A 13,280-nucleotide genomic window follows, 5' to 3' on the forward strand; every position below is an offset into this window, starting at 1 on the left:
TTTATTACTATGAAACCTAAAACTCCCTTGCTGAAAAGAAATTTTCTTCATTTAAAGGAGATAATTGGGAGGGGAAAAATAGACACTTCATGTTTTATGACTGGCTATAAATGAATAACATTTAATATCCAATAGGGTACGTAGCACCATAATCATCCACTAATGACTGGGGAAAACTCTGTGAAAATTAGTGCACCTAAATTGGTGGAGTGTTAATTTAATTTTTGGTGCCAAGAGGGAACGGGGCAGGGAGAGGGAAGAAAGGGAACACTTAGCTCCAGCTCCCAGCGTGGCAAAAAATCCTCGTCCCCCCCTGCGCCTGGCTGAGCACAAACAATGGGCAGCAGCCCAGCCCCACCGACCTCGCTGAATTATAACTCATGCTAGTTAGTTTAATTATTGCCCATACATTTCTTGAAAACGCCGATTGAAACCTCAGCTTGTAATTGCAGAAATTGCTCTGGGCATGACCGCGGGAATACTGCAAGGTTTGGTCACTTCAGTGGAGCTCACTCACTGCTAGAGCAGCCCTTGCAAAAGGGCATGGCCCTTCCACAGAGCGTGTGAAAACCTCTCAAAGACGCCCATTGTCCAAGACGCAGAGCTCAAGTGCAAGAAATACAGCAGGAAGTCCCATCTGCGAACACAAAAGGCGATGGAGACAGGGAAATGAGGTGGAGCACCCTCAAGCCTGCTACACCAGCAGTGCCTTGCTTGGGGAGGCACCGAAGAGCTGAAAACGGGGGGGGGGGGAATCAGCTTCCAGGATGACAAACACTAGTGGGAGCAAATGGAAGGTGTGTCAAAGAGATCCTATTAAAATAATAACGCTCATTAAAGACTTAAGTTACAAAAGCCTTGCAAAGTTACAAGAAAGCTTCAAGTCACTCTTAGCAAAGACGCCGAGTTTCATCACGGGACCTACGGGATTTACAGGCGGGTTCCTCGACCCTCCAAATCAGCAAGCTTAGCACACGCTGGCTTTGTGGCTTTGTTTGCTCAAAGTCCACGTGGGCTTCCCAACGTGTCCCCCTCAGCCAGCTCAAAGCCCAGACACACTCACCCGTTTCCTAACACGCGAGCAACTCCGATCATGGCAAAAACGGAGGCCAAGCAAGCTGCTCTGATGCAGCCCTTCGGCTGGAGGACAGCGCCCCAGAAGTGCATTTTCACGTTACACGCCAAGCACTAAGTAAGTGCCTCTTAAGTAAGGCACAGTCACTTACACCTAATTGAGCTGAAAACACAAATACACGGGTTTAAGCAGCTGCTCATGCCCACAGGCCAGGCCCGTTACTTTGCCTCCTCTTTAACTGAGAAACTCCCCCGGTCTCTTTGCAGTAAGTGCATGTTGAATCTGCTTAGACAGACGACCGGCATGATCAGTCTGGCCGTGGAAAAAAGGCAGTGAAAGAAAGCATAGATCAGTTGTTCCCATCTCCTTTAGTGCAGCTGAGGACACTGCACTACAGGCAAGACTCTGGTGCAAGAAGCAGGTCCCTGCTCTTCTTCCATAGCTTTAATCAAAGACTGAAAGGCACTTTCTATTTTTAAAGTCAAATGAAAGCTTTGGGTTCAAGCCTCCTGCAAATTCACACTGAAGATAACCCGCCAGGAAAGCACATTATTTACACACAAGGCAGCTTACTTATTAACACAAACCCCTAGCAAAAGCTGTGCTTCCGTACTTTAAAGCGGGCTGCAGAGAGCTGTTTACATTCCTTTCTGCCACCAGCAATGCCAAGGTCTGAGCCCGGCACTCCATGGCCCCTCTTGCGCCACGGGCTGAGGAATGTCACCCCTTGGGCAGGGCCCACAACACCCCCAGGATCAAACACCGACCCCTGCACACGGCCAGGTAACACTGCCCATTCTGGAGCTCCTCCGCAGCCAGAAGGCCCAGGGAGGTACCCCAGCAGCCAGCCTTTCCCACAGCCTTGTCCCCATGCCTACCACCACACTCTGTTGTTCCCCAAACGAAGGCACGAGCATCTAGCAGCCCTTGGTGGGAAGCACGTGCAGGCTCTCCCCCCTGGCTTGCTGGCTGCAAACGGCAGCCCTGTCCAAACCCCAGGCACAACGTAAGCCCGCTACCTGCCATGCAGTTTTCATGCTCTTATACACACCGGTGGAACGCAGAAAAACTTTTGTATCCCCGTGGTGGATCTGCCACCCATTCTCCAGTGCTGTTTGGTTGCCAAGGTTCATAGGGAATTTCTGTATAATGAGCAAAAAGGGTCTATCCACTCATTTTTAAGTGGGCAGCTTGTCTCGAGCTTCCCCCTCAGCACAGGACAAATGGTCGTGTTTGAGCAGATCCAAGGGGAAGGCAGCAGGTGGCAGCGAGGTGGTGGCTGGGAGCTGTGCGAGGGACACCACTGTGCGTGTCCCTCTGTGCTGCCCACTCCAGAAGGCCAGTGACAGCTAAAAATACTCAAAGCCAAGATTAAAAAATGAAACCGAGAAGCACGGAATATGCAGGTTCCACTCTCAGTGCTGCAAACATTTCTGCTGTCCATGCTGGGATTTAAATTTTTCCCCGAAGGAGTTTCAGGGAGAGCTGTGCCACTTCCCAGGCTATATATACCACAGGCATGTAGGATTGTGAAGGACTCCCCTTGGGGCACAGCACCATAACTCAAACCTTCAACCTACCGTGGCATGACCGACTTCTCCATTCACCGCTCCGAAAGCCACCTGCCTTACACCTCCCCAGGTTTCCACCCCTCCATCCTCTCGTGCTTCCAACCACCCCACAGCGACACCCGGACACAAGACCGAGCCCCCCCAGCATCCCACACTTCTGCCGAGACACAGCTTGCCCCGAAACACGCAAGACTCCTGCTGGGGACCGAGGGACGAGGGCTGGCACCAGCACCCCACAAGATGCCCCACAACCTGCCAGCATCCCGGGGGTGGCCGGGCCGTGTCCTGGGGCCGCCTGCTGTCCCCTGCTGTCCCCTGCTGTCCCCTCCCGCCCCGTCCCGTCGCGGTGGCACCCACCCAGGCACTTGATGTGGAAGCCGCTGGGGGGCTTGAGGGACCGGCGCGCCCAGCCCTGGCGCAGCACCTCGAGGTGCTCCTCCTTGCCCTGCACCAGCAGCACCTGCTCGTCGATCCAGCCCAGGAAGAAGGTCTCGGCCACCGCCGCCGTGGCCCGCCGGTCCCAGAAGTGCTGCATGTTCTCCCGCTTGAAGTCCGCGAAGATCTCGTAGCCGATGCGGTGGCGACCCAGCTCCGACGATGCTCCCCCAGCACCCGGACCCGGAGCCGCTCCCGGACCCGGTCCCGCTCCCGGAGCCGCTCCCGGCCCCTCTCCGCCGCCCCCCGGCCGCCCCCCGGCGCCCAGGACGATGGCCAGGGAGTGCGGGGCGATCTGCAGGCACCGCTCGGCCCTGCGCGGCATGGCCCTGGGGCATGCCCTCCGCACCGGGCACCGCACCGGGCTGCCCCTATCGCAGCCCTGGCACGGCTCGGCACGGCTCGGCACGGCTCGGCACAGCCGCTCCGCCCTCGGCACACCTCCGGCACGGCTCGGCTCGGCTCGGCCGCTCCGCCCCTGCCAGCGTTATCCTGCCTCCTCCCGGCCAGAAGCAGCGCGGCGCGTCCCTCCCATCCCTCAAGGGGTGCTGCCCTGTCCCGGCGCCGAAGGGGTCCGCCAAAAAGCGCAGCCAGCCCCGCTGCTCAGCCCCGGGTGGTGCCCGATGGGTTGGGGATGGATCCCAGCGAGTCTCCTCTGCGTGGTCTTTGAGCTCCATCCGGACCCCACCAGCCCTGCCGAGCCCATCCATCACCGCCCTCATCACCCGTAACAACCCGTTGGTGTCTCGGGGGTACTGAAATCCGGTAGTGATGGGGAAAGTACAAAGTCCAAAGTTCTCAGAAAGCAGTTTTAAGAAGCTCACCGCACCATCTGAAACACCCAAGACCACAGCAAAACCTCATGTTTTAGAGGAGGGGGCAGAAGGGGCGAAAGGGAAGGCAGAGGAAAGGGGGACGCGAGGAGAGAGGGGGCAGCAGCCAGTTGAGGAGGCTGCAACCACCACGCTCTGCATAAACTGTGGTATTTTACCTGTTTTTCCCAAATTCACTCACAGCAACATCCCTTAGCACTTTTTGCCCCCTCGAGCTATCCCCCACTCGGTTCTGACCTCATTCAGATCCTGTGGCACTCTGTCTGTTCGCATTCATTGCCTTCCCCGGGGCACTGCCTACCAGCCCAGGCTCCTCTGATATTCCCACTCCTTGCTTTTTGTTCTCTGGCCAGTGCTGTCTAGAAAATTTGTAAATTTGTAAGGCCAAATTTACCAGCATCCCAAGGAGTTTTACAAGGAGACAAGCTGTGTGAACCCATCGTTACCAAAGGGGAAATGAGAGGTCAAATAAATTGCCCAGAACCACAGCAGGTCCGTCAGAGTCAGGAGCAGAGCGTAACAGCTCACAATTCTGCAGCCCCTGCTTAAGCAGCCAGCACAGCAAGGCCTTGGGACCCCCTCGCCTCAGCACCCACCAGTTCTGGTTGTGCTGCTGTCAGCATGTCCCAGGAGCACTTTCAGGTGCTCATTCAGCCCTAAGTGTTGAAAAAGAACCCCCCAGCATCCTTATTGTCCTCCAGGCTGCTTCACAGCATTCATCTGAGCCATTGATTGCCTGTTAAAATAACTAGTCTTAGTGTGTTGAAACTACTGTCATGATCCTGTCATGCTAGTGTTGTTATTACCTGGTGCCTTCCTCCTCTCCCATTATGCCAGCCTTTTATCTCTCCCATCACGCTTCCATTTCAGCTCTGCTGGGCAGGGCTTACCTTTGTGTCGCCTTTGTGCGGAGCACTTCATGCTGACATCTCAGCCGCTGATCAGAGTCAATAGGTAACTTCAGGGCTTGGTTGGGCTCTTCTGTTTCCTTATTCCTACCTGTAAGAACAAAGGAGCCAAATTACACCTCTGGGCTTCTTTTAGGTTTCTGCTCCTGATAGGCACTGAGCGTTAACGTCAGGGCCGCCATTTTGTCTACGCCCCCGAGGCCCAAGTGCCAGCCACATCCACCACCCTCCTCTCCTCTCTGGCAGCAGCGCATGCACAGCACCTCGGCCACCACATTGGCCTTGCTCTCTCCATTACCTGAGTTTCTTCTTCCACCACCACTGCTTTCTGAAACAACCAGTGTGGTGAAATATGCCACACAGTTGTTTCCCTTGCACTTGTAGCAACACTTTGCCCACTGTCAACATCTTCCCTGCCCCTGGCTGGTTCTCCCCTAAAGGCTACTCCTCAGCCTGCTGGCCCACTCCCACCCTGCTTTCATCACCTCTTCTCTCACCTTGTTTGCAGAACTGTTCTCTCCATGGGGCACACCACCTTTCCCTGCACATCGCCCAGTTATCCTAGGTGATAAACACCTGGGCTCATCATGCCCTGAAGTGATATCGGGAGGATGCTGGCATTTTGTGGGTGCTGGTGGCACCCGCTCTGCTGGTCCACAGCGCCCGAAAGCAAGAGCAGCAGCCAGGACAGGTGGGACGATGCTGGAGCTGGTCCCACAAGTATATACTGAGTGAACTTCATCATTCCTTATTCCCCATTCCCCCTTCTTTCACCTCTCATTACCAATTCAATATTTTTTTCCTCAGAATTTTGGTGGGGGTCGGTTTAACTTTGGTTTATGTACATTTTGTAGCTTCCTGTTTTGGGTAGAAGAGCATCTCCTTCCTTTCCTGGCACTCTCAATTCTAGGGATTTCTTCCTTCCAAGCAAGCAATGAAAGCTGACCTGGTATTTCCCAGTAGGGATACAGGCAAAAAGACAGCCTACAATGTTTTTATAGTTGAGTGCTGAAAATGGGTGAAGTGGCACTTCTAAGTACCCCTGAAGTGTTTGGAAAAGTAGAAGTTTACCTTGCTGCTGGTGAGAAACCTCTGAAGACCTAGACTGGTCTCTTTGAAATTTATCTGCAGTGGCAGGAGGTCCCCAGCAAACAGCACTATTTATGGTGTTAAAGGGCAGAAAGACAAACCAACCTCAGGGAAAATAGTATTCCCCTAGAAATCAGCAGGGCCACAGAATGGAAAAGAAATGCTGAGGTAAAATATGTATATTTTAACAGTGGTTGTGCATCTTTCACTTGTTTGCAGTTTTGCAGCATGCAAAGTGTGTTAGCAAGGGATATGTGTGATGATTTGGGGCAATTCAGAGTTGTCTTCTCCTCTTGCCTCAGCGGAGAGCTACACGTGGGCAGCCAGCATGGCCCTGAAGCACACGTGGAGTCAAGGTAAGCTGGCTCAGGCTGCTGGCTTTGAAGCAGTGGACTTTTGGAGAAGAGAAGGGCCAGGAGGAGATGTGCCCACAACATGAAGGCCTGGTACTCTTTTTGTCATGCTCTGAGAAAAGGCAGGAGCACGGTGTTTTTTTCAAGTGAATGCCCTAAAACAGTGGAGATGTGAGCACTGATGGCAACTTCTGCCTAAGAAAAGGAAGATCATGGAAGAGGACTTCTGTTAGGTGTTTCTTAAAGCTTTTCCCAAACTCGTGACAGCCTTTGTAGGTAAATATAGATCCACATTCACTTAGTTCACATCATATGAAAACTGGTTTGCAACCAAGAGTCCACAAGGCAGCACTTTGTTTAGCTTTACCCTTTGGTTTTGGTAACCTGTTTTGTGACATGGGGACAGTAATACTACTTGCATTTGTGAAGTTCCTTGAGACCTGCACTTAAAAGTCACCACAGGAGTTGCTATTTGATGGTCCCTGCTCTGCCAGGAGCCAAGCGTTTGTGCCCTGAGCCCTATTCTGCCACCCTTCCTGAAAAGCCCTGCACAGAAGCCCTTACTCAGGCACTTACCCAGTGAAATCTGTGGGAGCCTCCTTGCGAGGAGTGATGGGCCAGCCCCAGCCTAAACAGCAGCCAGGAAACAGCTGACTGCTGGCTTTTTAAGCCCTGCACCTCTGCCTGACTCAGCCCTGCTGGCATCAGGGATGCCAGGGCAAACCAGGCCGTGGGACACAAGCAGGGAAAGGAGCGGAGATTCCTGGCTGTAGCAGCTGTGCCCATCTTCCTCCTCAGGAAAATCCTTGGTGATTGAGTTTTGGCAATGAGGTGGCTGCCATCTGGGTAGGGGAGCAGGTGGGGTCCACTTAGCTACAGTCTGCTTAACAGAACCCAATGCATACTGGGGAAGTGAGGCTGGATGCGGTCAGGAAAGCATATGAAACTACTGGCTGGCAAGGCTAGGGAATTGATGAGAGCAGAAGGGCATTATGTCTTAACCCTCTAAATGTAGTTATCTACAGGAGAGAAACTTGCATGTGCCTTCCGACTTTAATTGCCTTTTACTTGCTGGCTATTTGGGGCCATTCTGATGGTGGCTTTTGACCAGATTACAGCCAGGCTCGAGGGTGAGGCTTAGGCAACGTATTTGACAGAGGTAGGATTACTGCTTCAAACTATGCAGCTCAGCAATATCGCCATCATAAAGGACTCATACTTGCAGGTAACATGCAATTTTAATTATGAAAATGGCACACCAGTTTGCCTAAAATATCCGCTTGTCGCTTTGCAAAAAAAATAAAAAATAAAAAAATAAAAATGCCTTCAGGCAGCTCATGCGCTGATATACTGAAAGAACTGTGGTGGTGTTTTTTTTTTTTTTTTTTTTTTTTTTTTTTGTTTGTTTTTTGTTTTTTTATGATTCCCCTACCAGTAATACAAAGAAATTGTGAATGAAACAGCCATTAATTTTCATGAGTGCTCTGGAAGAAAGTGCAATAAAATCCATTTCTCTGCCCATTTCCCTATTTCCTTGCGCAGCCTGTGGCCCGCAGCAGGTGGGCTCTTCTGATCCCTGACCCAGCCAAGCAGAGGCGTGGCGCTGGCACCCGATGGCTCTCACATCACTGACTGTGGCTCCCAAGTCAGGCTGGCTGGAAGAGAAGACCTCAGGCAAACACTGAGTCCTACTCCACACCTCCACAAGCAAATTCCCAAATGTTTTTGAGGTGCTCCTGGCACAAGCCTCGTGATGTCCCCTGTGCCATCATAAAGTTGGTGGGGTCACTGCCACCTGCACAATGAAGTCCCCAAGGGATCATCATGACCGGTTGGGTCTCCATTCACTGCTCCCGCTGCAGTCTGCAAAAGGCAGGGTTTGCTCTGAGGGCCATGCAAAGACCCGCAGGTCTCCGGAGGGCCAGCTCTGGGGCCTGCCATCTCTCATGGGCCTTGTTGGCAGCCATCTTGCCTCCTCCCTTCGCCTCGGCTTGTCAGGATCAGACAGTTTAACCGGTGACCCTACTTGTCATCAATCTCAATGCTGAACGCGCCGAGATAATGCAGACAGCTCTCCTCTCTGTGGAGACGGCTGTTTATGAAGTATTTGTGAAACCATTTTAGCTAAAGAAGACAGACAGCTCTATTTGGTGCCTCGTATCGCCTGACAGGCATAGGCACACCCTGGGATAACTCCCTTGTCATCCCGCTCCAAGGTCAAGAGTCTGCACTCGACAGAGAAAATCGCCTTTGGCACTCAGACAGAAAAATGAACACACAGCAGCATCCAGGGTGAAAAGAAAAGAAAAAAATAAAAAAGAAAATCTTTGTAAACCAGGTGTGCCAGATTTCAAGCTTCCCAGAGCTTAATGCCTTTTAAATTTTGTAGCTTCTCTTTGAAGATTATCCATGGACCCAGCACCAGGCTAAACCAGAAAGTTCAGCTTTTGTTCTTCCTGGGACAATAGCCATTATCAGCTTATTGTTTTACGAATCTCAGGCACCATGAGCAGTGGCTATCAGCGGTGAGCAGAGCACGAACAACCCTTTATAACACCATCTCTTCATACGGCTTGGTGTGCTGGTGGATGTTCACCCCGATGCTGAATTTCTGCCTCCTATTTTGTCCCTGCTGTGCTCCCCTTCTCTGCTCTGCCCTCTCCTCTCCCTGACACATCTTCATACACCCTGCCCAGCCCCATCAGGATGCACAGGGCTGGCTTAAATGGAAACTTTGCCAAGAGCCCCTCATTCTCTGCACTGTAAGCCATACCAGGGATTTTCTGAGCCCTCCTGGGTTAGTTCCTGCTCTCTTGCAAATTTCAGCAGCTAAATCTGAGCCTACTTCACTGGTAAATGTGAAATGCAGGAGGAAATATATTTTTTTGCTGGGGCAGCAAAGATGACTCCTGCACATGAAATTTCTGTTGATTTTAATGTAAATGTGTTTGTCTATTTGTTTATAAAAATGAAGACACTGCTGCTTCATCTTCGTGCAGAAGAGACGTGTGTGATAACAGCCAAGAACAAGATAATTTCTTTCAAGGAAGAGACAAGAATGAGTAATTTTTACCATGACTGCATATACAGGAGGAGCTTTGCCAGGGCATGTGGTAGAAGTAGAAAAAAAAATATTTAGACTTTTCCTTTTCCTTACTCTTGGAAATCCTGCAAGTTACAGAAATGAACAGGTAGCTTTCACACTTCTGCTTCCTGGAGCTGAAGGAGCATATTGAGAGACACCACAACTATCGACTGCTAAACCTGTACTTGACATTGATGGTCCATTTTGAGGCCAATCCACTGTTGCTTTTAAAGGGTGGTGTGGCTTCTGGTTGTTCATACTGGCACGGGCTGGAAGGAGGCGTGAGCTTATTGAAACGGGAAGGAAGGAGGAAACCTCCTCCCAGAAGAAAAAATTAAAAAAAAAAAGGGGGAAACCCCAAGGAAGCCGGCGGCAGAGCTGCTACTCCACCAGCGCTGGTTTAGGTGCCTTTGGGGTTGGTCCTCCAGCCCTACATCTCCCCCTTCCCAGGGCCAGGGGCTGCTGCCCCACCAGGAGAAGGGGAGGAAGGAGGTGGCACCGAGGCCAGGGCAGAGGTGGGAAGGCTGGGTCACCCCTCTTTTTGGGACACCAAGCTCCAGCTGGGGACCGCTTGGGTGCAGGGCAGAGCCCAGGCGGGTGATCCCTGCAGGGCTGCCCCTGGCTCTCGTCCCTGTGCTGGTCGGGCCATGCTGTATCACTCATAACGGGCTCAGAGCACACAGGAAACTAAATACAATGGGAAAGAAGAAAAAATGCAGTTTGAGATTTATGTAAGTATGAGGGCTTTTTGCCATGCACTGTGTGCTTTTGGGTGTGCAATCATGTTGTGACACTAATTGGCTTTTCCAAGGAAAATACCGAGCTGATTTTGAAGCCCAATGTGGTCACCAAAACGTGATTTAATTATTTTGTGAGTTATTTTGTGGGGTCAGTGCAACGCCCATACAGTAGCACGCAGTGGGAGAGGTGTGCGGGGCAAGCCTCAGCTCCACGGGCTGCGGGTTGGCACGACATCAAATACAAACCCAGAGCGCAGATCAAGCGTGCTGGTGCTACAGAGAAAAAGACTTTCTAAAAGCAAGAAAAGGAAGTTTTAGCTAAGTATTTACCAAGCGTCAGTAATGCAAATAGAACCGAGAGCTTCTCAGAAAACTGTTTCTCTGAGGCTTAATCGTTTTGCTCAGAGATGTACACCTGAAACCTCCTCCTGGAGTCAGGTATCTACCCCCTGACTTTAAAAGAATTTAAATTACAAGAATTAGAAGTTGCCCAGAAGATTTTTTAAGATCTCAGTTCTGGATTTAAGACACGTTTTATTCTACTCTCATTTTGCCTTGTGTAATTCCTTCCTGGGTCTGCTTTGTGGTCCTGTAGGTAGATTTGGTTGAGATCCATTCATTGAGGTCTAGCAGAGGCACAGGCAGACACAATCCTGTCCCTCTAGCATCCATCCCAACCCTGAGGCAGCCCCAGGCCTATGAAAGCAAAATCTTGGAGGGATGCCAAACCTTTCTTCTTCTTTTGAGGGAGAACTGGAGAAAATTTGCAAGTGGAGTTGGGCAGAGTCCCTCTACCTTGGGCACAGCAAGCCTTGTGGAACCCAAGTGGGAAAATCCGTCCCCTATTTAACAGTGAAAGCAATGTGAGGAGCTGCAGCGTGGCCGGTGGCTGCCCCAGGAAGACGAGCCAGGGGAGCACCCCATAGCTTGTTCCTGAGCCACAGCGCGTGCTCACGGAGGGGAGCTCCAGCGTGTCACGATCCTGGGCTGCAGGAAGCTTTGTGGCCAAAGGAGGCAGCTACTTGCAGCAAAGCCGTACAGCACCATTCAGATGGCTTGTTGAGTTCCTCACAGAGATAATTAATAAAACATCAGCTTAATTTACCTAGAAATTGGACAGCAGTCGCAAGCCAAAGCTTACCGCTGTGATTAGCATTACAGTAACAAACATGCAGGTTGATCACAGCCATACATCTCCTCATGGAAGATGCCATGCCCTCTCCCCACAGTGGATAGCTCGTCACTGATAGCCAGGGCCCATTTACCCCTAGCAGTGAAATCCCAGGTGTGCCAAAAACTCCTTCACTGAGCACATTCGCCATCCTTACCAGCATCCCTTTGGTCTCAGGTATGCGTGTTTGAAGTAAAAGCTTCTCAAGTCCAAATCCACTCTGAGCGATCGGCATCTCCAAGGTCATCAACTAACAGAGGCGATTGCTGCGCTCCTCGTGTGATTGCCCTCATGGAGCGGTGGCCCTGAGAGAGGCCTCTGAAAGATGACAGCCCTCTGCCCTCCCTGCAACCTCCAGGCCAGACAAAGGGCCTGCAAACAGGATTCTTCGTAGTAGAGAGAGAATAAATTAATTTTCTCTGTTATAACAAGCCTGGTAGTTGAAAGCTGCATTAAAAGACCTTTATGTTGCTTTTTGGCTTCCTAATGTTGGTCCACAGACAAACTCACACAGAACATTACAGTATTATTAAGCACATTTCCGATTTCCTTCCCCCTGTGATGATCACACAGGCTTTGATATTCGCTGCAGCTGCTTGTCCTGTCACCCGTGCAGTACCCCGAGGAGCACAGCCCTCACAGCCTGTTACGGATCAGGTTTGGGTACCGCACAGGCTTCCAGGACAGGCTGAGGCACTCCGCGATCCCCCGACACCGATCACGGAACAGAGGAGGTATGTAATATACACGCATGTACACACGTGCATGCATGCAGCTCCAGGCCTTTACTTTGCTTTTAGGGGTGAAGCAGACGTTTTTAATACCCTCTGGTTGATGCTTCGCAAGGAGCTGCCCGCAGCAGCTGCCAGCACGTTTACCTCACTGCGCCCTTGGGGTAGGGCTGTCAGCAGCAAACAAGAGCAACCAGGACACCAGAGCAGAGTGCTTTATGCTTCAGGAGCATCCCTGCACTGCATACTGACCGCAGGGCTTTGCCTTTCCTCTCCTCCCTTATCGTGCCTAGTTCTGTAGGCTACAGAGAGAATTTAAGCCCCCTTTTATCGCACTGCAATAGAGCTACCACTGCTTGGACAACTCAGAAACCGATGGCGAGATTTCTAAGACGGCATCACGAAATCTAAACGGTGAAGAGAAATCCAGCTAAGTTCATTGAGTGCTGCACATTAATGGCACATTTTCTGTGCAGGTCAGGAAATTCAAATACTGTGTGTGTGTGTGTCAATCCTCATTTGGGTATTTATTTCGCTGATGTACATAGGTGTGTGTACACACACACACAAATATGAGCTGCATAAAGAGAAGCATCTGGATTCAATGCATTACATACAATAACTTATTAAAATAGTTTGGGAAATGCATAATTTAAAAAGGAGGTGGCCAAAATTTTATTCGCATAGGGAAGAACAAATATTCTTGTAAAATAAGCTCAAGTTTTTCCTTTAGCTACTTTAAGATGTTTGAAAATCACACAGTAATTGCTAAAGAGTGCAGATAACATAGAAATGCCAAACATTTACGTGCAAAATGGTTTACAGACAGAAAGCATGTGCATGCTCTGGAGCAGGAAGACTGTTGGGTGATGAACAGCTGAACTTCTGGAAAGAATAATTGAAATCTCAGCTCGAAGGTCAGGTTTGAACGTCCCGATGGAATCAGATACTTTTCAGCAACTCCTAAACGCGGGAAAAAGAATGCCAGCTACGTGTTTTCACTTACTTTCTAGGGAGAAATTTTTTGACTCCCATATTTCCTCATCCCACTGGCAAGTTCAGACTATGGTAAGCAGCTCGCATAGTTAACATAGTTTTGCATTGATACAACACATCCTATGAGCATTGCTATATAAACTTGATCGCCTTCACACAGTATCATGTTCTCTAGCAAATCTGGAGATTTGGCATGGAAACCTGACATAATTTTCTTTAAAAAAATTAGAATAACATTTACATTCTGTTCAGGTGAGGGAATTCATACTGTCTTGAACAAATCCTTTGGGCAT

General features: G+C 50.4%; 1 protein-coding gene across 1 annotated transcript in view; it reads right to left on the reverse strand.

The window, feature by feature from the left end:
• STOX2 (storkhead box 2) overlaps positions 1-3,406 on the reverse strand; it is a 132,073-nt gene extending 128,667 nt beyond the window's left edge. Inside the window, exon 1 of the mRNA XM_032186425.1 lies at positions 3,004-3,406. Within this exon, the coding sequence (XP_032042316.1) occupies positions 3,004-3,406 (403 nt within the window). The remainder of the gene's footprint in view (positions 1-3,003) is intronic.
• Between the last annotated feature and the right edge of the window lie 9,874 nt (positions 3,407-13,280).

This window comes from Aythya fuligula, chromosome 4 (assembly GCF_009819795.1).
Source record: "Aythya fuligula isolate bAytFul2 chromosome 4, bAytFul2.pri, whole genome shotgun sequence".
NCBI classification, from domain to species: Eukaryota; Metazoa; Chordata; class Aves; order Anseriformes; family Anatidae; genus Aythya; species Aythya fuligula.